This window comes from Heteronotia binoei, chromosome 18 (assembly GCF_032191835.1).
Source record: "Heteronotia binoei isolate CCM8104 ecotype False Entrance Well chromosome 18, APGP_CSIRO_Hbin_v1, whole genome shotgun sequence".
In the NCBI taxonomy this organism is placed as follows: Eukaryota; Metazoa; Chordata; class Lepidosauria; order Squamata; family Gekkonidae; genus Heteronotia; species Heteronotia binoei.
The window spans coordinates 10,092,287-10,114,522 of NC_083240.1; the positions used below are offsets into that span (position 1 = coordinate 10,092,287).

The following is a 22,236-nucleotide window of genomic DNA, read 5'->3' on the forward strand; positions in this document are numbered from 1 at the left end:
CCCAAAACCACTGCCTCCAGCCAACCCCCCCCCCCTTAAAAAAAAAGTTCACCCCAGTCTAGCGGTGAAGCTTGAGATCTGACTGGGAGCCTCCCAGCACATTGTGTTTTCTTCCTCTTTGTGTTCTCCTGGCTTCATATAACCATTAAAAAAATATAATAAATCAGAGAAACCTTAGCAGCTTCGCATTTAAGGCGTCTGATTGACACGCGATGGACCGAGAGTCACTCAGCAAACGTCATCGATGCTCCCGTTCCTGATGCTGAATTTTGAAAAATGTTGGGGCTTCCAAGGGGCGCGGCGAGCAAATTGGGGAGATTTGGCACAAGCGCTCGTATTGTCAAGAGAGCCTGGAGAGGAAACGGGATTCCTGGCTTGGCTGTTCGATCTCCATTTACCTTTTGGGGGGGGGGAGGGGGTGCTTTTCAGTAACTTAATATACTTCCTGCTCCGAAATTGGCTGTCGCAGCAGCCAGCTTCGGAACCCCGCCAAAAGCCCCTCGCGTTTGGGGAGTGTCGAGTCGCAAAGTTGTGTTTCGGGAATTGCTGAGCCGGCCAGAGCCCGGCTGCTTTCTCTGAAATTAAGGCATTAAAGCATTCCGAGCTGTCAAACGAGAGGCCGGGGGTGGGGGAGGTATTGTCAAACCCCGGGTTGCACAGTGTGATCACAGGTACACACAGCCAAGAAAACTCTCCCAGAACAAGCAATAAGACACCCCCGGCCTTTGGCATGGTGGAACAATGTGTGTGTGTGTGTGTGTTTAAACGGCTTATGCAACATGCTGAAAAAGTGACAGGCGCTGTCATCTTTTCTCCCCCTCCCCTTCCCCTCCCCCAAATGATAAATGTCTTCGGGGAGTAGGTGTCGATCCTTGGATTGTGCCCACGTCGAGTGGATTCCATGACAACGGCTCGAAGTTGTAGGGAGATAAATGTCAGGCCGATCCACCTGTCATTCGAGCTCGGGGAGCGGGGGCAGTCAAACAACAGGGCCTTCCGGGGCCAAACGGGAGGGCCCCCCCCCTTACCTGACTGTGCTCTGCAGAAAGGAACGCACCACATGCTGGGCTGGGGGTGCCGATATCCTCAGCGGGGCTCGGCTGCTGCTGCGTCAGGTTTTCCAGGGTCAAATGGGGAGTGTGGCCCTCAGGCATCTGCTGGCCTAGGAAGAAGAGTTCACCACCTGCTTGAGATTGATTCCCTTTTCTGGTTTATGTCTTCGTGCCCAACTGGAACGCATAAGAACGTAACAGTAGTCAGGCTGGAACAGGCTGACGGCCCATCCAGTCCAACACTCTGTTGCGCAGTGGCCCCAAAAAAATTGCCACCAGGAGGTCCAGCAGTGGGGCCAGGACACCAGAAGCCCTCCCACTGTTGCCCCCCACCCAAGCACCAAGAAAACAGAGCATCACTTATCCAGACTGAGCGTTCCATTTATACGCTGTGGCTAATAGCCGCTGATGGACCGCTACTTCATCTATTTATCCAATCCCTTCTTGAAGCTGTCTATGCTTGTAGCCCCCGCCACCTCCTGTGGCAGTGAATTCCATGTGTGAATCACCCTTTTGGTGAAGAAGTACTTCCTTTTATCAGTTCTAACCCAACTGCTCAGCAATTTAATTGAGTGCCCACGAGTTCTTGGATTGTGAGAAAGGCCTTCTTTTGCAACCTTCTCTGTCCCATGCATAGTCTTGTAAACTTCTGTCATGTCACCCCTCAGTCGTCATGTCTACAAGCTAAAGAGCCCCAAGCGTTTTAACCTTTCTTCATCGGGAAAGTGTTCCAACCATTTAATCATTCTAATTGCTCTTTTCTGGACTTTCTCCAATGCTATAACATCTTTTTTTGAGGTGCGGTGGCCAGAATTGTACAGAGTACTCCAAATGAGGCCACACAAGTCAGAGCCTCGGTCTCCCGAGGTCGAGCTCACCTGCTCTGACCAGCAGCAGCTTTCAAGGTGGTAAGGGAAGGTAGAGAAAGAAGTACTTTTCTCCCTTTCTCACAATACGAGAACACAATACGAGAACATTCAGTGCAATTGCTAAGCACTGATAAAAGGAAGTCCTTCTTCACCCAAAGGGTGATTAACACATGGAATTCACTGACACAGGAAGTGTTGGCGGCTACAAGCATAGCCAGCTTCAAGGGGGGATTGGATAAGCATATGGAGCAGAGGTCCATCAGTGGCTATTAGCCACAGCTTATCGTTGGAACTCTCTGTCTGGGGCGGTGATACTCTGTATTCTGGGTGCTGGGGGGGGGCACAGTGGGAGGGCTTCTACTGGCCCCACTGGTGAACCTCCTGATGGCACCTGGTGTTTTTTGGCCACTGTGTGACACAGAGTGTTGGACTGGATGGGCCATTGGCCTGATCCAATGTGGCTTCTCTCATGTTCCTGTGTTCTTAGGTAGAGACCTTTTGTGTTACTTGTTACCTGATCCTTTTAACTGAAGATACTGAGGATTGATGCGGAGATCTTCTGTGTGGGATGCAGGAGCTCTTCCACTAAGCTTAGGGCCCTCCTTGAATGCCAAATGCAGCACAGACTAAGTAGTTAGGAACAGGATAGCTTGTAGACTGGGGTATTGCCAGTTAGAGTGACTGGCTTCTTTTAGAGCTTTTTAAATGGTAGAAGTTGGGCAAGAGAGCCAGTGTGGTGCAGTGGTAAGTGCACGGAGACTCTTCTCTGGGAGAACAAGGTTTGAGTCCCCCACTCCTCCACATGCACCTGCTGGAGTGACCTTGGGTCAGTCATAACTCTGTCAGAGCTGTTCTCTCAAGAGCAGTTTCTGTCAGAGTCAGTTTGGTGTAGTGGTTAAGTGCGCGGACTCTTATCTGGGAGAACCGGGTTTGATTCCCCACTTATTCATTCATTCATTCATCATTTTATTTGTATCCTGCCCTCCCCACCGAAGCAGGCTCAGGGCGGCTAACAACATTAAATTAATACATTGAGTACAATAATGTTCGAAGCAATAACTAATTTAACAAATTAATTAAAATTCTAAAATTAATAAAATTAGTAAAATTAATAAAATTGACATCCTGGTCCTATTAAACCGATGGTAAGTTTTTATTTTCCTTAGCAGTCTCTCTCTTTAATCGATGTAGGCCATCCTAAAAAGGATGGTCTTGAAGGCCCTGCGGAACTGTTCAAAGTCCCGCAGGGCCCGCGTTTCTTCCGGGAGCTGGTTCCATAGGTGTGGAGCCACTGCAGAGAAAGCCCGAGTGCGGGTACTCTGTAGTTGCAGCTGCTGGAATGGCCCTGGCAGTCAGCCATAACTATCGCAGGAGTTGTCCTTGAAAGGGCAGCTGCTGCAAGAGCTCTCTCAGCCCCACCTACCTCATAGGGTGTCTGTTGTGGGGGACGAAGATAACGGAGATTGTGAGCCGCGGTGAGACTCTTGAGTGGATGGCGGAATCTTCTTCTTCTTCTTCTTCTCAGCCCCACATACTTCACAGGTGTCTGTTGTGGGAGGAAGAGAAAGGAGATTGTAAGCCACTCTGAAACTACTTAGGGTAGTGAAGGGTGGGGTATAAATCCAATTCCCTTCCTCCTCCTCCTCCCACCCTGAACTCCAAGTAAGGCTGGGATAAAAATATTCTCCTTAGCTGACACACTTCCATGGCCATCTTTTAGTCATACTTGGGATTGGGAAGAGTCAGAGTATATCCCTCACCCCCTGCCTGGTTGCCTAGAGGAGAGCCCTCATTTCTCACTAGTGAACAAGCCCGCTAGCCTATCTCCGGGGCTCTCCTTTTGACCTTCGCCTCCTCTTCTACGCTGCTGGCACCATTATCTTCTTGTTGTTCGCTGTACGGCAGATTGATGGCTCTGGGGCCATTATCCCACTGTCTTGGTGGCACTTCTTCCTCCGGGCAGCTTTAACCGCGCGGCTTTATCTGCCGTAAAAGGATTTTACACGGCCGGTGATCCTCTTATTCCCCAGAAGCTAATCTGGCCGCCGGGACTTAGCAACTGCCTCCTCTCCTTCAAATGTCCCATCTCCCATCGCCTTAATGCAGATTTTTAAGGCCCAGGGTGGGAGGGGGGAGGCCTACAGTGGGAGCCATTTCGTTGTCATGGCGATCGAAGGCAAGAGGGAGACGTAAAATGCTCCCACCTGTTTGGCCCTGATTTGCTGGCACCTTCCATACGCTCACCGCCTGTGCAGCTGTTTGGATTCCTCTGCGTTGGAGTCTGTCTTGTCTATTAACAGCCCTCCTGGATTTGAGTTGGGGGGCTAGCGGGGGGGGGGGAAGGGCCCCAGCCTGAAAGGTTCAGGAGGGATTCCGAGCGATACTCCCTTCTAAGCTGTGGAGTCTTGTGGCCAAAAATTCTACTTTGTGAGCTACTGGCTTTGCAGTTGCGAGCTGCTGCAGAAATTAGTTTGCACTGGGGCCTTTTTTCCTGAGCGAAGACAAAAATGCAGGCGCCAGAGGCTAAAAAACTGTGAGCTAGCTCACACTCACTCAGCTTAGAGGGAACACTGATTTCCAAACTTCTCTGAATTTTCTACTTCCACCTGGGAGAAAAAGAAAAGTCTCTGGCATTGTTTCAGATATTCAGAGTGCGTATAGGAAGGGTTCCCATTTGCGTGCTTATTTCTTTACCCAAAGGGTGATTAACACATGGAATTCACTGCCACAGGAGGTGGTGGCGGCTTCAAGCATAGACAGCTTCAAGAGGGGATTGGATAAACGTATGGAGCAGAGGTCCATCAGTGGCTATTAGCCACAGCTTATTGTTGGAACTCTCTGTCTGGGGCAGTATTCTGCTCTGTATTCTTGGTGCTTGTGGGGGGCGGGGCACAGTGAGAGGGCTTCTAGTGTCCTGGCCCCACTGGTGAACTTCCTGATGGCACTTGGTTTTTCTGGCCACTGTGTGACACAGAGTGTTGGACTCGATGGGCCACTGGCCTGATCCAACATGGCTTCTCTTATTTTCTTATGTTCTTATGAGGGAGGCTGCCAGGTAACCACACAGTCATCCACGAGAAAAAAATTTAAAAGAACATCAGGCCTCGTCTCCTTACAGGAAGTTCCAACCATAGTGTTCCTGCCAATTCCTAGAGCTTCTCGGAAGTGATAAGGGCAGTTCTAGGAACCTGCAGGTTCTGTGGATGTGTACCTAGATCGATAGGGAATCCCATTTTGGGTTCCTGCCAGTTCTGCAGCAAGAGGGAGGAGAAAGAGGAGTGGGATCACGGCCGCAGTGGCTTGCCGCGATCCCTGACAGGTGCGCAATACAAAGCAGAGCATGATCTGATCGTTCTGAGCTGCTGGTCACCATACGAATATACGTAGCTACCTTCTACTGAATCAGACCCTCGGTCCATCAAAGTCAGTATTGTCTACTCAAGCTGGCATCAGCGTTCCAAGTCTTTCACATCACCTCTAGACCTGGGCCTTGAAACTGGAGATGCCAGAAACTGAACTTGGAACCTTCTGCATGCCAAACGCGTGCTCTGCCCCCGAGCGACTGGCCCCGCCCTTCCACCTTTACGGTCCGCTTGTGAGCAATTCAGAAGCAAACAGATGAACACCAGGATTTTGGCCCAGGGACCCTTGCTATGATCCAACCAGGGCTAAGAACATAAGAGGAGCCATGTTGGATCAGGCCAGTGGTCCATCCAGTCCAACACTCTGCGTCACATAAGAACATAAGAGAAGCCATGTTGGATCAGGCCAATGGCCCATCCAGTCCAACACTCTGTGTCACATAAGAACATAAGAAAAGCCATGTTGGATCAGGCCAGTGGCCCATCCAGTCCAACACTCTGCGTCACATAGGAACATAAGAAAAGCCATGTTGGATCAGGCCAATGGCCCGTCCAGTCCAACACTCTGTGTCATACAGTGGCCAAAAAACCCAGGTGCCATCAGGAGGTCCACCAGTGGGGCCAGGACACTAGAAGCCTTCCCAGTGTGCCCCCCCAAGCACCAAGAATACAGAGCCTCACTTGCCCCAGACAGAGAGTTCCAACGATAAGCTGCGGCTAACAGCCACTGATGGACCTCTGCTCCATATGCTTATCCAATCCCCTCTTGAAGCTGGCTTGTAGGCTCTTCTGTTCTGATAGCAAGCGGAAGTCCGGGGTTGAACTTCCCCCAGGAGAACTTCCGCATGGTTTTCCAGAGGATAGATGGGGATAGTGGAGGATAGCGGCTAGCAGGTCCTGTCTTATCGAGAAACAGTTGAGTTCACCTGGGGAAGCCAAAGGTGGCGGCTTGTTCAAAGGGGGAACATGAACTTCCTAGCCGATGGGGAAGGAACCTTCTGCCATCTGCAAAAATTCGGCGCCAGAGAATTCTTCAGTTTGATGGGGGCTACAAAGACCCTTGGGAAGAGACGAGCCACCCTCACCGCGGTTATACCTGGTGGCTGCCGCCGCTTGAAATCCCGTCCACGATGGTTGTTTTCAAGCAGCTGTTAATCAGCTTGCTACAGCAGATGGAGAGAACGAGGAGGAAAGTAGGTCATCCTTCCCGGCCCGGCCGTCTTTACAGCACAACTTCTCTGCCGCTGGCTGGGAGCCGACCCTTCCGAATCCGCATCCGTTCGGGGCTAGTCAGGCGAGGTTGGCATCTCCGGCAGCACTGGGAGGGGCTTTGAGGACGTCACGGGCTAAGGTTCCCTCCCTTTCGCCCAGTTGGCCGAGCCATGTCAGGGCTGTACCGCTTCAGACTGCGTTGGCGATTTGAACATTCCCCCGATTGAAACGAAAGCTCAGCCGTCCTTATAATTAGAAAATTATAATTAACTTATAATTAGTAAATGTCCGACATTTACCCCAAGGTCACATCTTTTGAAGAAAAAATGGCTTCCGTTTCTGGAATATACTGAATCTAAAAACATTTTACAACTTACGTTCAGTTTCTCTCACTATAATTCTTTCTAACTTATGCTATCCCTTCTTTCTCTTTTTTTTTTTTTTTTTTTTTTTTTTTAAATTTAAACCAAAGTTTATTGAAGTAAGTCAAATTATACAGACATGAAAAGACAAAAGTAACATCATTGGAGAAAGTCATCGGTGTAACACTTCTGATGTCTATTAACAGAGCAAGGTGGGAGGATATGAAGAAAACGTATATCGATGCATGACTGCATATACATATATATAACTAACAACTTAAATAATAATTATAACCACAACTTTATCGGGAAGGGGTAAAGCAGGAAGAAAATATACACAAGGCGTGCGTAGTAACTTGGGATCCTGGGTTTCCTAGAGGGAAGATGGTCACTAATTGAAAGGTTAATATAACAAGAGGTCTTTGTAAATGGAACATTTGGTAGAAGGGTTTATGTAAAATGGGTCGCTATCTAATTTCTCCAAAACAGGTAACCAGGTTGCAATGTAGTTAGTATGGGCTCGAAGAGGATCTGACTGATCTAGTGAGGCTTGGATTCTATCCATAGCAATGTGCTCCCAAATTTTAAGTACCCATGAATCAAGTGACAACTTATTAGGGCTTTTCCAAGTTTGGGCTATCAATGATTTCGCTGCAGACAATAATTTAGTAATTAAGGATTTCTTGGAGGAGGTAAGTTGTAACCCAGGCCAGTGATTGAGAAGGATTACCTCCGGGGTGGCTGGAATTAGAACGTTGGTTAAGGAGGAGATATGGGCGCAGACTGAGGACCAAAAAAGTTTAAGTTTGGGGCAATCCCACCAACAGTGAATATAAGATGCTTTAAGGCCACAATTCCGCCAGCAGTCAGAGGAACCTTGGGGCGAGGTGTGAGAGAGTTGGTAAGGCGTGTAGTACCAACGAGCGATTAATTTGTAATTTTGTTGAGAGATGTTGATAATGCTGGATTGTAGCGTCTCGCTAGCCCAGATGGAGTCCCATTGTTCAGAAGAGAGAGAAATATTACAGTCTTTGTGCCAGAGAGTAGTATAGGAAGGAAGTACGTCTTCTGTTTTAGAAAGGAGACTTTGGTATATACGTGAAATGAGGCCTTTTAATGTGTAATGAGTTTTAGGAAGGTGTAGTATCAGGTGTTCAAAGTCCGTCAGAGGACGTAAGAGAGATTGACGAATGTTGGGGTCCTGAAGCAAATGTCGAACTTGGAAATATTCAAACCATGGTGCGGAGGCAATCAATTTATGATCAATTTTAGTTTTTGGTAAGAGTTGTCGTGAGGTAGAGAGGAGGTCGAAAAGGTAGGTCTTAGAAGAGTTCCTCCAGATTTTAAAGGAGGAAGGGGGTTGAGCTGGGGGAAACCACTTCTGGCCTATAAAAGATGAAATAATGGAGTGACCAGGAGCTATATACGAACGTACAGAGTCCCAAACAGATAGAAGAGCCCGGAGAAAGGGGTTTACAAACTGCCAGGGAGGTCTTTCAGACTTCTTAAGCCAGAGGAGCTCGTAAAATTTAAGGGGAGAAAAATGAGCCTCCTCTATAGGCTTCCAAGGGGGAGAAGGATGGCGATATAAGATTTTGACGAATTGAGACAAGATGGTTGCTTTATAATAGCGAATAATATCTGGGACGGCCACTCCACCCTTGTTTTTAGATCTGCAAATAGTGGAAAGCTTTATCCTGGGTTTTTTGTATCCCCATATAAAAGCTGTCATTGTGTGTTGCCAAGTTTTTAGAGTCGGTAGGGGTAGTTCAATTGGAAGAGCTCGGAACAGGTATAGAAGCTTAGGGAAAATAAAGGATTTAATGGTCTGTATTCTCTCCAGCCAGGACAAGCGTAGAATGTCCCATTGTTTAAGAGTTTTAGAAACCTCTGACATAGTGGAAATATAATTTACTTTAATTAGGTCAGAGAGTTCTAACGGAATTTTCAAGCCTAGGTATGACCATGTGGTTTGGACCCAATGAAAAGGGTAGTCGGAGGCTAGAGCTTTGGAGGTTGGAGGTAGTAAGTTGATAGGATAAAGAACTGATTTGGAGTCATTGACACAGAGACCTGATAATGTAGCGAATTCTGATAGGAGGGCAGAAATAGTCGGCAAAGATTGTAAAGGATTAGAGATATAGAGGACAATGTCATCAGCGAAAAGACTGATTTTATAAGTGTGGTCGTGAACCATAATGCCTTGGAAGTTAGGAGATTGTCGTAATTTATTCGCCAAAGGTTCTATTGCCAAGGCAAAAAGCAAAGGTGAGAGAGGACAACCTTGGCGTGTACCTCTCTCTAAAGGAAAAGTAGGTGAGTGTTGGCCGTTAATGTATAGAAGAGCTGAGGGGCTAGAGTAAAGGGAATTAATAGTAGTCATAAATTTCGCTCCAAAGCCCATGGTCTGCAGTACTTTACTTAGAAATTGGGGCTCAACCGTGTCAAAGGCCTTTTCAATATCAAGGGCGAGGAAACAAGATTCGTAGGGTTGGTAAGAACAGTATTGAATCAAATTAATCGTTTGTCTGGTATTGTCAGTGATGTCACGGGTTGGGATAAAGCCTGATTGGTTGGGATGAATATAGGAGCCAATTATACGGTTGAGCCTAGCAGTTAGAACGGAAGTGAAAATTTTGTAGTCTGTATTGAGTAAGGAAATGGGTCGATAGGATTTGGTACTAAGAAGGTCTCTATCTTTTTTCGGTATGAGTATTATCTTAGCTTGAGACCAGGAGGGGGGCATGTGGCCTGACTCCATGATGTGATTGCATACAGTAGTAAGGTAAGGAGTGAGGGAAGGACCAAAAGTTTTGTAAAATTCTGATGGTAGGCCATCTCTGCCTGGAGTTTTGTTAAGTTTAGAAGCTTTGATGGCTGCAGTTAATTCTAGAGGGGTGATGGGGGAATCCAAAAAGAGTTTATGGTCAGTAGAGAGTTGTCCGACAGTATTCTGCCCCTGTAAAAATTCTTCGATAAGAGCGGAAGGAGGGTTGGATGAGGCATACAACTGACTAAAGTATTGGTGGAAAGTCTGTAGAATTTTCAGGTTGGAGGAGTGTATGTTACCTTGAGGGTCTTTAATAGAAAAAATCTGCCTTTCATTTACCTCTTTTCTGAGTTTCCACGACAGTATATTAAGGGCCCGAGGGTGGCTGTGCCAATGTTTCTGTTTTAAAAACAGTAAATTTTTCCTAATAGTGGAGGTTTCCATAAGGTCAAGTTTTTTCCTTTCAAGAAGGAGTTTGTGGAATATTTTTTTGGATCCTGTAGCTTTGTGTTTCTGTTCTAAACTTTTAATATTGTCCAATATTGATTGCCTAAGTTCAAGTTTCCTTTTTTTACAGGCAGAGTTCAAGGAAATACATTTGCCCCGGATAACTGCTTTCATGGCATCCCAAACGATGTCGTGAGAGACACCACAATCTGAGTTATTCTCAAAATAAAATTTTAGTTCTTGATCAATCTGTGTGCGGAAGTCTTCATTCAATAAAAGTGATCTATTTAAGGACCAGTCGTAGGAAGGTTTTTCTAAGGGGGTCAAGGTTAAAGTGCATTCCACCCAGGCGTGGTCTGAAAGTGTCCTGAGACCTATGCCTGCGTGGGATGTTTTATTTATTAGGGAAGAGGAAAAAAGAAAATAATCAATCCTGGTGAAAATATTATGCACAGTGGAAAAGTAAGTATAGTCCTTGACACCAGGGTTTTTGAGTCTCCAAACGTCACACAGGTCAAAGTTTGACAGTATGGGAAGCAACTGAGACGGGGGGGCGGTCGTAGGGGGGCGCGTGTTAAAAGACCTGTCCCACAGGGGGTCAGCGATATAGTTGAAGTCACCGCCTATAATGACTGCGCCCTCTTGAAAGAAAGCTAGTTTAGAAAGCGTTTCGTTGATAAAGGTGAGTTGGGCTGAGTTAGGAGCGTAGAGTGAAACTAAGGTGACCGGGGAGTCGTTGAGCATACCTTTTATAAAGATGTACCTGCCCTGAGGGTCAGTCTCTTGAGCAGATAGCACGAACCGAACACGTCTGGAAAGCAAAATAGCCACCCCTCGTGATTTAGATGACCCAGCTGCGGCATATTGAGTGTGAAACCATCTAGAACGCAAAATAGTGGTGTTTAATGACTTAATGTGGGTTTCTTGTAAGAAAAGAAGGTCAGGGTGTAACTTGGAAAGGGCTGAGGAGATTTTTTTAGCCTTAATAATATTGTTAAGCCCTCTGCAGTTAAGTGAAACCAACTTTAAATCAGACATAGTGATAACTGGGTATACAGAAAGGGTAACAGCATACACATACAATAAAGAGGACTAGGTGGAGCACGCTATGCCTTTTGCATACCAGAGTTAAAAGGCTGTAAAGAGATGAGAGCCATAAACAAAGTCCGAACATCAGAGATAACAACGGTAAGCAGAAAGGTCCAATGCCTAACGATATAGAGGCCAAGGTGAAAACAAAAAAGTTGAAGGTGGCGTGAAATAAGACAGTAGCTGCCAGGATACCTGGAGGGTATAGAGTGCGCATATATAAAGTCACAGTCTGGTAGAAAGTTAAAGTCAAAAATGTAGCGACGGAGGAGGACCTGTTCTTCCACGAATTCTGGAAAAAGAGTGAGAACCGGAATAATAGAAACTGCTGACGATCGGTGGACAAACCGATAGGGCCAGAGAGGTAGGTACTGCCTGAAAAATTGTCAAGGACAAAAGGGTAAAGCTTCCTCCTGGTCCTATACAAAGGGTAGTCTGCTTCCCTGTAAAAAAGAAGGAACTGTAATAACCATAACAACACAAATATAACCAAAACATTCATTGCCTCTAGGAAGAGACAATAGAACTATACGCTATGACTTGTGAACCAAACCAGACAGTGGAGGGCCACAAGGAAAGGGCTCCCCGACTGCCCCAAGAGAGTATTGAAAAGAGTGAGAATGCACCGAACCCTTCATATTGGGTAGTAAGGTAGTACAAAATACAAAAGTTTCAGTGGAACATAGTTGAACAAACTGCTGGGCACAAGGTAACAATCCGTCTTGAGTTCAGCATTAGTGTAGTTTCTTCCATCTGGGTAAGGAAGACGAGTAAGGCCGACGTGATGCGGTGGATTGGTCTGGATCCGTAGTCGGAGACATATCTATGTTGAGTTGCTTGAGGAGGTCACATCCAGATGCGAAGTCTGAGGCTGATAGGCGTATGCCTTGATGGACCAGGGAGATTTGTGTAGGGGAGGACCACCGAAAGCGAATCTTGTGATCAGCAAGGGCAGCCAGAATGGGTTTCATTTCTTTCCTGTGAGCTAAGGTCTCTGGCGACAGGTCGGCAAGCACTAAGACCTTTTTTCCTCTGTAGAGCAGGGACTCCTCAGAACGAGCTTTACGGTAAATAACGGATCTGGTCCTAGAATCAGGGACCACAATCAGTATATCTCGAGGAAAGTCTTTGGAATTGGGTTTCAGGGAGCCCAGGCGATAAGCAGAGTCTATAAGCGGTGCTACTCCATCTTGGAGACCCAGAGCTGAGGCAAGCCAGGTGGCAATAAAAATTTTCAAATCTTGGTTCTCCTCCACGTGCTCAGGCACCCCCCTCAGCTTCAGGTTAGAGGATCTGAGTTTATTATCGAGATAAAGGACTTTTTCGTGAAGCCAAAGATCGGATTGCTGCAGGGCCTCCACAGCTTCTTTTGCACTGGACGCCATTTCGAAGGCGGAATCAGCCGTTTGGGAAGCCGCCAAAATTGATTCATTGAGTTTTGAGAGTTCTTCCTGAATGGGGGTGATAGCCTTAGAGATTTTGTCCCCGATTGTCATTTCAAGCCGGGAAATGGCTTCTTGAAAGGTCTGGGTGGTCAAGAGCGAGCTTTCTGCAGAGGCGGGAGAAGCCTCGGCCGCCATTACGGGGATCGTCGCGGGCCGCGGAGGGGAGCCGGGAGCAGCAGGACTTACCGGCTGAAAGAAGAGGGTTTTTTGAGTCTTTGCAGAGGGTTTTGCGGAGGTCTTAGATCTTCCAGGGTATCTTTTGCCCATGCCCAGGTGAGTGAAGCGCGTTAGAAGGGAACGGAGACGCGTTGGGGGGACAGTTCGATGGGAGCGAGCTCCTTAGGCGTCCGCCATGCTCCGCGTCGCCCCACCCCTCCATCCCTTCTTTCTCTTTGTATTTAAATATCCCCTTTTGTTTGGCTTGGGATGGAGCAAGGCATTATTCTTAGCTTAAGAGTCAAAATTGTCGCCCAATTACCAGTTAATTTATCCTTAGAAGATATTTATTTATTTATCTATAGATTGATTGATTGATTGGCGAGCTGGATGTTATCTTAAATGCTAAATAAGATGTTCTACAATGTTATATATACCATAGTTATGCATAGTAGAATTTTGTTATATATGGAATTAATCTACTTGATACAACTTCACCCAAAAAGTTCTGTATAACTTGGAATTTCTAAAATAAATTTATCATATGTTAAAAAAAAAAGAATTGGAAAACCAGCAAACAAAGAAAATTAGCCTATCACGGTAGAACTCTGCTCCTTTCTACCGTGACAGGCTAATCTTCGTTTGGTTCCTCCCACTCCAGACATTCAATCACGGGAGACTACCCACATCCTAAGGTGGTATAGTCCTGACATGGGTCGATGGCCCTGAACTAGTCCATAGAACTTGCTGTATCTGGATGGGAGCCAAGACCCTGGGTGTGGCTGCAGAACACTGTAAGGCAGGGGTGGCCAAACTTGTTTAACGTAAGAGCCCCACAAAATAAACATCAGATGTTCGAGAGCCGCAAGACATGAACATCAAATGTTTGAGAGTCACAAGGCAGGAATGCAGGCAGGGAAAAAAGGTAGGAGAGGGGGAGAGGTGGAAAGAAAGCAGCTTTAAATGCATTCTCCAAGTCGCCAGCTGGCTTGGCTTGGAGAAGCGATTTAAAGAAATGCCTTTTCCAAGTCAAATAACAGGGTGGTGGGGCTTCGAGAGCCACACAATAAATGTGCAAGAGTCACATGTGACTCCCGAGCCGCAGTCTGGCCCCCCGCGGTGTAAGGATTGTTTTATTTCACTCTTTGAGGTTCCCCAGCGCCCCTCTGCATGCAAGCCAGTTTCAGTTGGTACGAGACCTCTGAGGGTACATTCTTCTCTTCTTTCTCCCCCCCCCCCTCAGGATGAGTAGAAGCTATCCCATAGTTTAATTATCCTCCCCAAGTGCATGGCAGCATAGCGTAAGGAATGCTCTCATGCATGGCTTTTTTTGTGGCAGGAGCTCCTTTGCATATTAGGCCATGCCCCCTGATATAGCCAATCCTCCAAGTGCTTACAGGGCACTCAGTACAGGGCCTCCTGTAAGCTCCAGGGGGATTGGCTACATCAGGGAGGTGTGGCCTAATATGCAAAGGAGTCCCTGATACAAAAAAAGCCCTGTTCTCATGAACCACCTTACAGAAGAGGTTTAATCTGGAGAACCGGGCTTGAGTCCCCAGCTCCTCCTCTACATGCAGCCAGCTGGGTGACCTTGAGGCAGTCACAGCTCTCTCAGAGCACTCTCAGAGACCCATTCACCTCACAGGGTGTCTGTTGTGGAGAGAGGAAGGGAAGGCAATTGTAAACCGCTCTTGAGAGTTTTTTGGGTAGTGAAGGGCGGGGTATAAAAACCAACTCTTCTTCTCCATGTTGGGAAACAATTTACTTCTGAATAATGGGAGTCAGTGGACTTCGGCCTCCATGTTCTGATTTTTGGCCTTCCCGGGGCATCTGGTTAGCCACTGTGGCTAACCTGAATGAATTAGATCTTTGGTCTGATCCAGCCGGGTTGCTTTCCTGGCCTTGCACCGATCCATATTGCTTACCTTCAGCCAGCCACACTCTCTTTGTGTAGCCTCCTGTGAAGGATGGTTTGTGCGGATTCAATGGGCGGACAAAGGATGTCTGCCTTCCTGAACTTCCAGGTAAGAATGCAGTAGAGGGGTGGATGACCTGGGCATTCTTCACTTGAACCCTGGATGTCAAAAATTGTCCACATAACAGCAACATTTTGGTCAAGGAAGAATCTTTCCTTTGTCTTTTCTGGAAGCGTTCTGAGTGTCCACCGTGTTCCTGACACCTTCCACGCCCGCTTCTCAGCTCTGTCAAGGACCTATGTTTATCGGGTGGCCACAGGCTGTTCCTCCCCATTCGAGATGCCGGTCTTCGAACAGAACCTCTGCTGGGCAACATGTCGAGGGTGAGTTGTTGGAACATAAGAACATAAGAGAAGCCATGTTAGATCAGGCCAATGGCCCATCCAGTCCAACATTCTGTGTCACAGAAGAACATAAGAGAAGCCATGTTGGATCAGGCCAATGGCCCATCCAGTCCAACACTCTGTGTCACATAAGAACATAAGAGAAGCCATGTTGGATCAGGCCAATGGCCCATCCAGTCCAACATTCTGTGTCACAGAAGAACATAAGAGAAGCCATGTTGGTTCAGGCCAATGGCCCATCCAGTCCAACACTCTGTGTCACATAAGAACATAAGAGAAGCCATGTTGGATCAGGCTAATGGCCCATCCAGTCCAACATTCTGTGTCACAGAAGAACATAAGAGAAGCCATGTTGGATCAGGCCAGTGGCCCATCCAGTTCAACACTCTGTGTCACATAAGAACATAAGAGAAGCCATGTTGGATCAGGTCAATGGCCCATCTAGTCCAACACTCTGTGTCACATAAGAACATAAGAGAAGCCCTGTTGGATCAGGCCAATGGCCCATCCAGTCCAACACTCTGTGTCACAGAAGAACATAAGAGAAGCCATGTTGGATCAGGTCAATGGCCCATCCAGTCCAACACTCTGTGTCACAGAAGAACATAAGAGAAGCCATGTTGGATCAGGCCAATGGCCCATCCAGTCCAACACTCTGTGTCACATAAGAACATAAGAGAAGCCATGTTGGATCAGGCTAATGGCCCATCCAGTCCAACACTCTGTGTCACAGAAGAACATAAGAGAAGCCCTGTTGGATCAGGCCAATGGCCCATCCAGTCCAACACTCTGTGTCACATAAGAACATAAGAGAAGCCATGTTGGATCAGGTCAATGGCTCATCCAGTCCAACACTCTGTGTCACAGAAGAACATAAGAGAAGCCATGTTGGATCAGGTCAATGGCCCATCCAGTCCAACACTCTGTGTCACAGAAGAACATAAGAGAAGCCATGTTGGATCAGGTCAATGGCCCATCCAGTCCAACACTCTGTGTCACAGAAGAACATAAGAGAAGCCATGTTGGATCAGGCTAATGGCCCATCCAGTCCAACACTCTGTGTCACAGAAGAACATAAGAGAAGCCATGTTGGATCAGGTCAATGGCCCATCCAGTCCAACACTCTGTGTCACAGAAGAACATAAGAGAAGCCATGTTGGATCAGGCCAATGGCCCATCCAGTCCAACACTCTGTGTCACATAAGAACATAAGAGAAGCCATGTTGGATCAGGCCAATGGCCCATCCAGTCCAACATTCTGTGTCACAGAAGAACATAAGAGAAGCCATGTTGGATCAGGCCAGTGGCCCATCCAGTCCAACACTCTGTGTCACACAGTGGCCAATATATGTGTGTGTGTGTGTGTGTGTATACACACACACACACACACACACATACATGCTTTTTCTTTTTGATACCGTCTCCTCCCTCTCCTCTTGTCTGCTAACTGATGGAAACCAAGGATGAGGAGCCAGGATGGCTTAGTGGGACCTCCAGGCATAGAGGCAGTGTACCTTTGAATCCCAGTTGTTGAGGGGAGGACCACAACTGGAGATCTTTGTGACTTGCTTGTCAACATTCCAGATGTCAACAGCTGTGGGAAATAGGATCTGGTCTAGGTGGCGTATCATTGGGAGAAGATCACCTGGGGGACTTCCACATTGCCATTTCTGACTCTTATGTGTTCCCTATTGCTTTGTTTTTCTGCTCCTGTTTGGCCCCCTCTAGTGGTCAATTTGATATTACATTGCTGTCTGTCTGGCGTATTTCCCTGCACTTTAAATATGCAGGGAGATATGCCAGACATACAAAGAAGTAATATTGAATCAACCACTAGAGCAGGGGTGTCGAACTCATTTGTTATGTGGGCCAGATCTGACATAAATGAGACCTTGTTGGGCCAGGCTGTGTCAGGTTGGGCCGGGCCATGTTGGGTCAAGCCGTGTGTATGCCTATTTAAGTTTAGGTAGCAGAGATATAAACTTTATAAAGGACACAAACAAACAAAAACCTTAAAACGTGCTTAAAACGTTAGCACTCGTTGGTCTTAAAGGTGCTTTCTTTGTATTTTTTCCATGGGATCCAGGGAACAGGGCAAAGGAAACTATGGCTCTTTCCTTCTGTCCCAAGAGGACTGGGGGTGGGGGGAGCCTCAGCCAATAGAAGACAGACAGACTTGGCTCAGTAACTCTGCTGTGCAATTGAGAGAGCCTGGAAGAACAAGCTCTGCCTTTCCCCTAAGGGAGGAGCCTTAGCCAATAGAGAAAAATAGAGGTTTTGCTCTAGCTCCTGTGCGATTGAGCAAGCCTGGCAAAACAAGAAGTGATGCAGAAGGAAGCAAAAGAGAGAAAGAAGGAAGCAGATGACATCCAGTTGCTTGGGGGCCTGATAGAAGCCCTCTGGAGGCCTGATTCGGCCCCCGGGTTGCATCTTTGACACCCCTGTCCTAGAGGGAGCAAACCACATGTGGAAAAGGAAAAGAAAACCCACAAGTGATGAAAATGAGAACGCAGAAGACCCCTTGGTTTCTGTACCTTCTTTTGTCAGTATCATGGAGCAATATTTTCCCAACCAAAGGTCCCCGAGTTGGTTCTCAACACCATCAGTTAAAAGATCCTGGACAGCAAGTGTTAGCAATGACTCTCAATGAAAAGTTTCCGTGTCCGTTTATATTAAAACCCATAAAGAATTGGACTCTCATCTTTTTAAAAGAACGATTCCATACAGAAGAAGCGATGCTCTAAAACAGACGGGGATGCCGGCAATTAGATAAGCAATTAAGGCACTTATTGTGAAGAATTAAACGAGTTAGCACTGTTTAAACGAAATCCAATAAAGATAGCAGCAGTCGTTATTAGGAAACAGCAGCAAATTAACCCTCACGAGCTCACGGACCTGGTTGCCAGGTGTATAACAATGGTTTTTAAAAATATATTTAAAAAAAAACAACCATGTTCCCTCTAAGCTGCAGAGTCTTGTGAGCAAAAATTCTACCTTGTGAGTGACTGGCATTTCTTAACGTTGTGAGCTGCTGCATCATTTAGTGCGCTCTGGGGTCATCGTTCCTGAGCTACGACAAAAATGTGTGAGCCAGAGGCTAAACATCTGTGAGCTCGCTCACGCTAACTCAGCTTAGAGGGAACACTGACCGCGACATTTCTTAAAACGCCAGTTTCTGCAAAAGCAAAGGGCCCTGATCCATGATTCGTAAATGCCTGAGCAGACCGTGAAGGCTTGGTCCATTCATGCAGGGGAATGAAGTGGGAGGGGTGATCCTGAGGGGGAGAATTGTCTGTACCGCTTCCAACTGCAGGCAAAGCATTAAATGTCCCTTTCACAGCTTTGAACGTCCCTTGGCCCGTAAAACTCCCTGCACATAGAAAAGTAGCACGTCAAGCAAAAATCCTCTTTGCTTACTGTGCTGATTTCTTCTCCAGAAGGGAGCAACCCCAAAAGTGACCCTCCACTTCACCTGCGCATCCTATCCCCTCATTCATCTGCCTGTTAGAATCAGGGCTCACGTCTTGATCACATGCGATGCCAGTCACAGAGGATGCGGGGGAGGAGACTGATCCACACGCAAGGCGCCACAACCCAAAAAGGCCCTGCCTTGAGGGGCCATCCATCTCACCTCTGCAAGTGGGACCACACATCTTGGTTAATTGTAGCACTGCTTTGCTGCGGGGGAGGAGACTGATCCACATGCAAGGCGCCACAACCAGAAAGGCCCTGCCTTGAGGGGCCATCCATCTCCCCTCTGAAAGTGGGACCGCAGTTCTAGGTTAATTGTAGCACTGCTCTGGTAATGTCTCCACAGAGAAGCCCCCCCAGGTGGGGACAAGGTAGGTCCTGCATGGGACAGACGTCGCTAGCTCAGTCTACCTCAACCCTCTTTCCTGGTGCTGTGGGAAAAATAGCAAGAACAGCTGTACATTTGAACACCATTCGCTAGGAAATGGGTGGCAAATGATGGGGGGGCTTTCCAATTTCGGCAAGAGACCAAAATTCAGCAATGGCAGAATAGTTATTTATTTATTTATTTGTGATTTATATCCCGCCCTTCCCACCAGGTGGCTCAGGGCGGCTTACAACATATAAAATCTGACATAAAAATATAAAATTATGCATAAAAAATTAGACATTCCAGAATTTACATAATAAAAATCTAAACATTCACATAGTTATGTACTTAAACCATTCGAGACATAGGGCGGTCTTGCAACTACACTCAGTTTCAGTTTCAGTGCTGGTTAGTTGTAGGCCAGCCGGAAGAGGACTGTCTTACTGGCCCTGTGGAATTGAACAAGGTCCCACAGGGCCCTTACCTCTTCCGGCAGCTGGTTCCACCAGGAAGGGGCCATTACAGAGAAGGCCCTATCCCTTGTAGTTTTTAAACAGGCTTCCTTTGGCCCGGGGACAACCAGGAGATTTTGAGTTCCCGATCTCAGTACTCTCTGGGGCACATGTGGGGAGAGACGGTCCTTCAGGTAGGCAGGTCCTAGGCCATATAGGGCTTTAAAGGTGATGACCAGCACCTTGTACCGAACTCGGTAAGGTATTGGCAGCCAGTGCAGAACCCGGAGTCCCGGCTGAATGTGCTCCCGTCTTGGGAGCCCCAATAGCAACCGGGCAGCGGCGTTCTGCACCAACTGCAATTTCTGGGTTCAGCACAGGGGCAGCCCCATGTACAGGGCATTGCAGTAGTCCAACCTCGAGGTGACCGTTGCATGGATCACCGTTGCTAGGTCGTCACGCTCCAGGAAGGGGGCCAGCTGCCTTGCCCGCCTAAGGTGGAAAAATGCAGACTTGGCAGTGGCTGCTATCTGAATAGAAGAGACCCAGGGCCTTCACATCATGTGATCCAGAACTCAAGATTAACTTCACTTTGGAATCAGTGTGTCTGCAGACAAACAGACGCTGTGTTGACTGACTGACCCTTCTCCATGCGGGGGACAGATTATTCTAGGTCTCCTCGTTTTAAGTCATTAAATACATGCTGCTAAGTGTTCTCCGTTTCCCCCCTTGTTACATTTTCAGGCTTTCTGTTCTTTATGCCCTCTGGTGATCTCCGATAGAAGCAAAAATAAGGTGTTCCCTGCCCTTTTAGGCTACAGTTTGGTGTAGTGGTTAAGTGTGCGGACTCTTATCAGGGAGAACCGGGTTTGATTCCCCACTCCTTCCCTTGCACCTGCTGGAACAGCCTTGGGTCAGCCATAGCTCTGGCAGAGGTTGTCCTTGAAAGGGCAGCTGTTGGGAGAGCCCTCTCAGCCCCACCCATCTCACAGGGTATCCGTTGTGGCGGGGAGAAGATATAGGAGATTGTAAGCCGCTCTGAGTCTCTGATTCAGAGAGAAGGGCGGGGTATAAATCTACAGCCTTCTTCTTATCGAGGAGAACCGGGTTTGATTCCCCACTCCTCCCCTTGCACATGCTGGAATGGCCTTGGGTCAGCCATGGCTCTGGCAGAGGTTGTCCTTGAAAGGGCAGCTGCTGTCCGAGCCCTCTCAGCCCCACCCACCTCACAGGGTGTCTGTTGGGGAGGGGAGGAAGATAAAGGAGACTGTAAGCCTCTCTGATTCAAAGAGAAGGGTGGGTATAAATCTGCAGCCTTCTTCTCCTCCTCCCATCCAAGAACTAACCAAGCCCAACCCTGTTTAGCTTCTGAGATCTGATGAGAGCGGGCTTGCCTGGGTCACCCGGGTCAGGGCCCCGACATGATAAAACCAAATTCCGTTGTTCCTCTTTGCTTTCTAATGTCCTTTCCATTGATTTGAGCTTCGGTTCCTACCGGGGGGCTGCTTTGGGGGCTTTTATCAAGCGGGAAAGCGTCTCGTGCACTTTTACGCACAGAGCCCATTGCTGCTCTTTCCCTCCTCCTCGCTCTGATGTCTCCCCTGGCTTTTCTCTTTTTTAAAAAAACATCCGATCCCCTGTCGTGTTTCAGCCACTTCAATCTCTTGGCCATGCGGGAAGCAGCAGCCGTGCTGGAGGGCACCCACGACTTCAGCACCTTCCGCTCGGCCAGCGATGACCAACCCTTCAGAAGCCCTTGGAGGACCCTGATGCGGGCGGAAGTCAGGCCTTCTTCTGGTTTCCTCATGCATCACAGCCAGGACAGGTGAGAACCGTTCATGCGCTTCAGAAAGAGTACTTGGGGTCTTTGGGGTTCGATCCGATCTGCACAGAACGTGCCGGTTGCAGCTTGAAGTGCAGAATGTTCGGTGTTGTGGTTAAGCGCGCGGACTCTTACCTGGGAGAACCGGGTTCGATTCCCCACGCCTCCAATTGCAGCTGATGGAATGGCCTTGGGTCAGCCATAGCTCTGGCAGAGCTGTCCTTGAAAGGGCAGCTTCTGGGAGAGCTCTCTCAGCCCCACCCACCTCACAGGGTGTCTGGTGTGGGGGAAGATGGTAAAGGAGGTTGTGAGCCGCTCTGAGATTCTGTCCCTGAAAGGGCAGCTCCTGGGAGAGCTCTCTCAGCCCCACCCACCTCACAGGGTGTCTGGTGTGGGGGAAGATGGTAAAGGAGGTTGTGAGCCGCTCTGAGATTCTGTCCCTGAAAGGGCAGCTCCTGGGAGAGCTCTCTCAGCCCCACCCACCTCACAGGGTGTCTGGTGTGGGGGAAGATGGTAAAGGAGGTTGTGAGCCGCTCTGAGATTCTGTCCCTGAAAGGGCAGCTCCTGGGAGAGCTCTCTCAGCCCCACCCACCTCACAGGGTGTCTGGTGTGGGGGAAGATGGTAAAGGAGGTTGTGAGCCGCTCTGAGATTCTGTCCCTGAAAGGGCAGCTCCTGGGAGAGCTCTCTCAGCCCCACCCACCTCACAGGGTGTCTGGTGTGGGAGGAAGCTAAAGGAGATCGCAAGCTGAGATTCGGAGTGGAGGGCAGGGGATAAATCCAGTATCATCATCTTTTCCTTTGCGTGGCTGACTGGGGCGGTTCTGCATGGTTCAATTTCAGTAAATCGTAGGAAGAGTGAGCAGCTTAGTTGTTGTCCTCCCGTTCACCCCTTTTCTCCTGTGCCCCAGAGACATTTTTTTTTATATATCTAGGTCAATGAAAACAAAATAGGATAAAGCTGGGTTTTATCCCATTGTGTTGCTTTCAGGCCCGTCCACCATATTAGAATATAGCTTCTAGCTCATGCCGTGTCCGG

General features: G+C 47.9%; 1 protein-coding gene across 1 annotated transcript in view; it reads left to right on the top strand.

Annotated features, from left to right (window-relative positions):
• PUSL1 (pseudouridine synthase like 1) overlaps nt 1-22,236 on the top strand; it is a 73,619-nt gene that overhangs the window by 32,291 nt on the left and 19,092 nt on the right. Inside the window, exons 5-6 of the mRNA XM_060259091.1 lie at nt 14,914-15,063; nt 21,029-21,202. Of these exons, the coding sequence (XP_060115074.1) occupies nt 14,914-15,063; nt 21,029-21,202 (324 nt within the window). The remainder of the gene's footprint in view (nt 1-14,913; nt 15,064-21,028; nt 21,203-22,236) is intronic.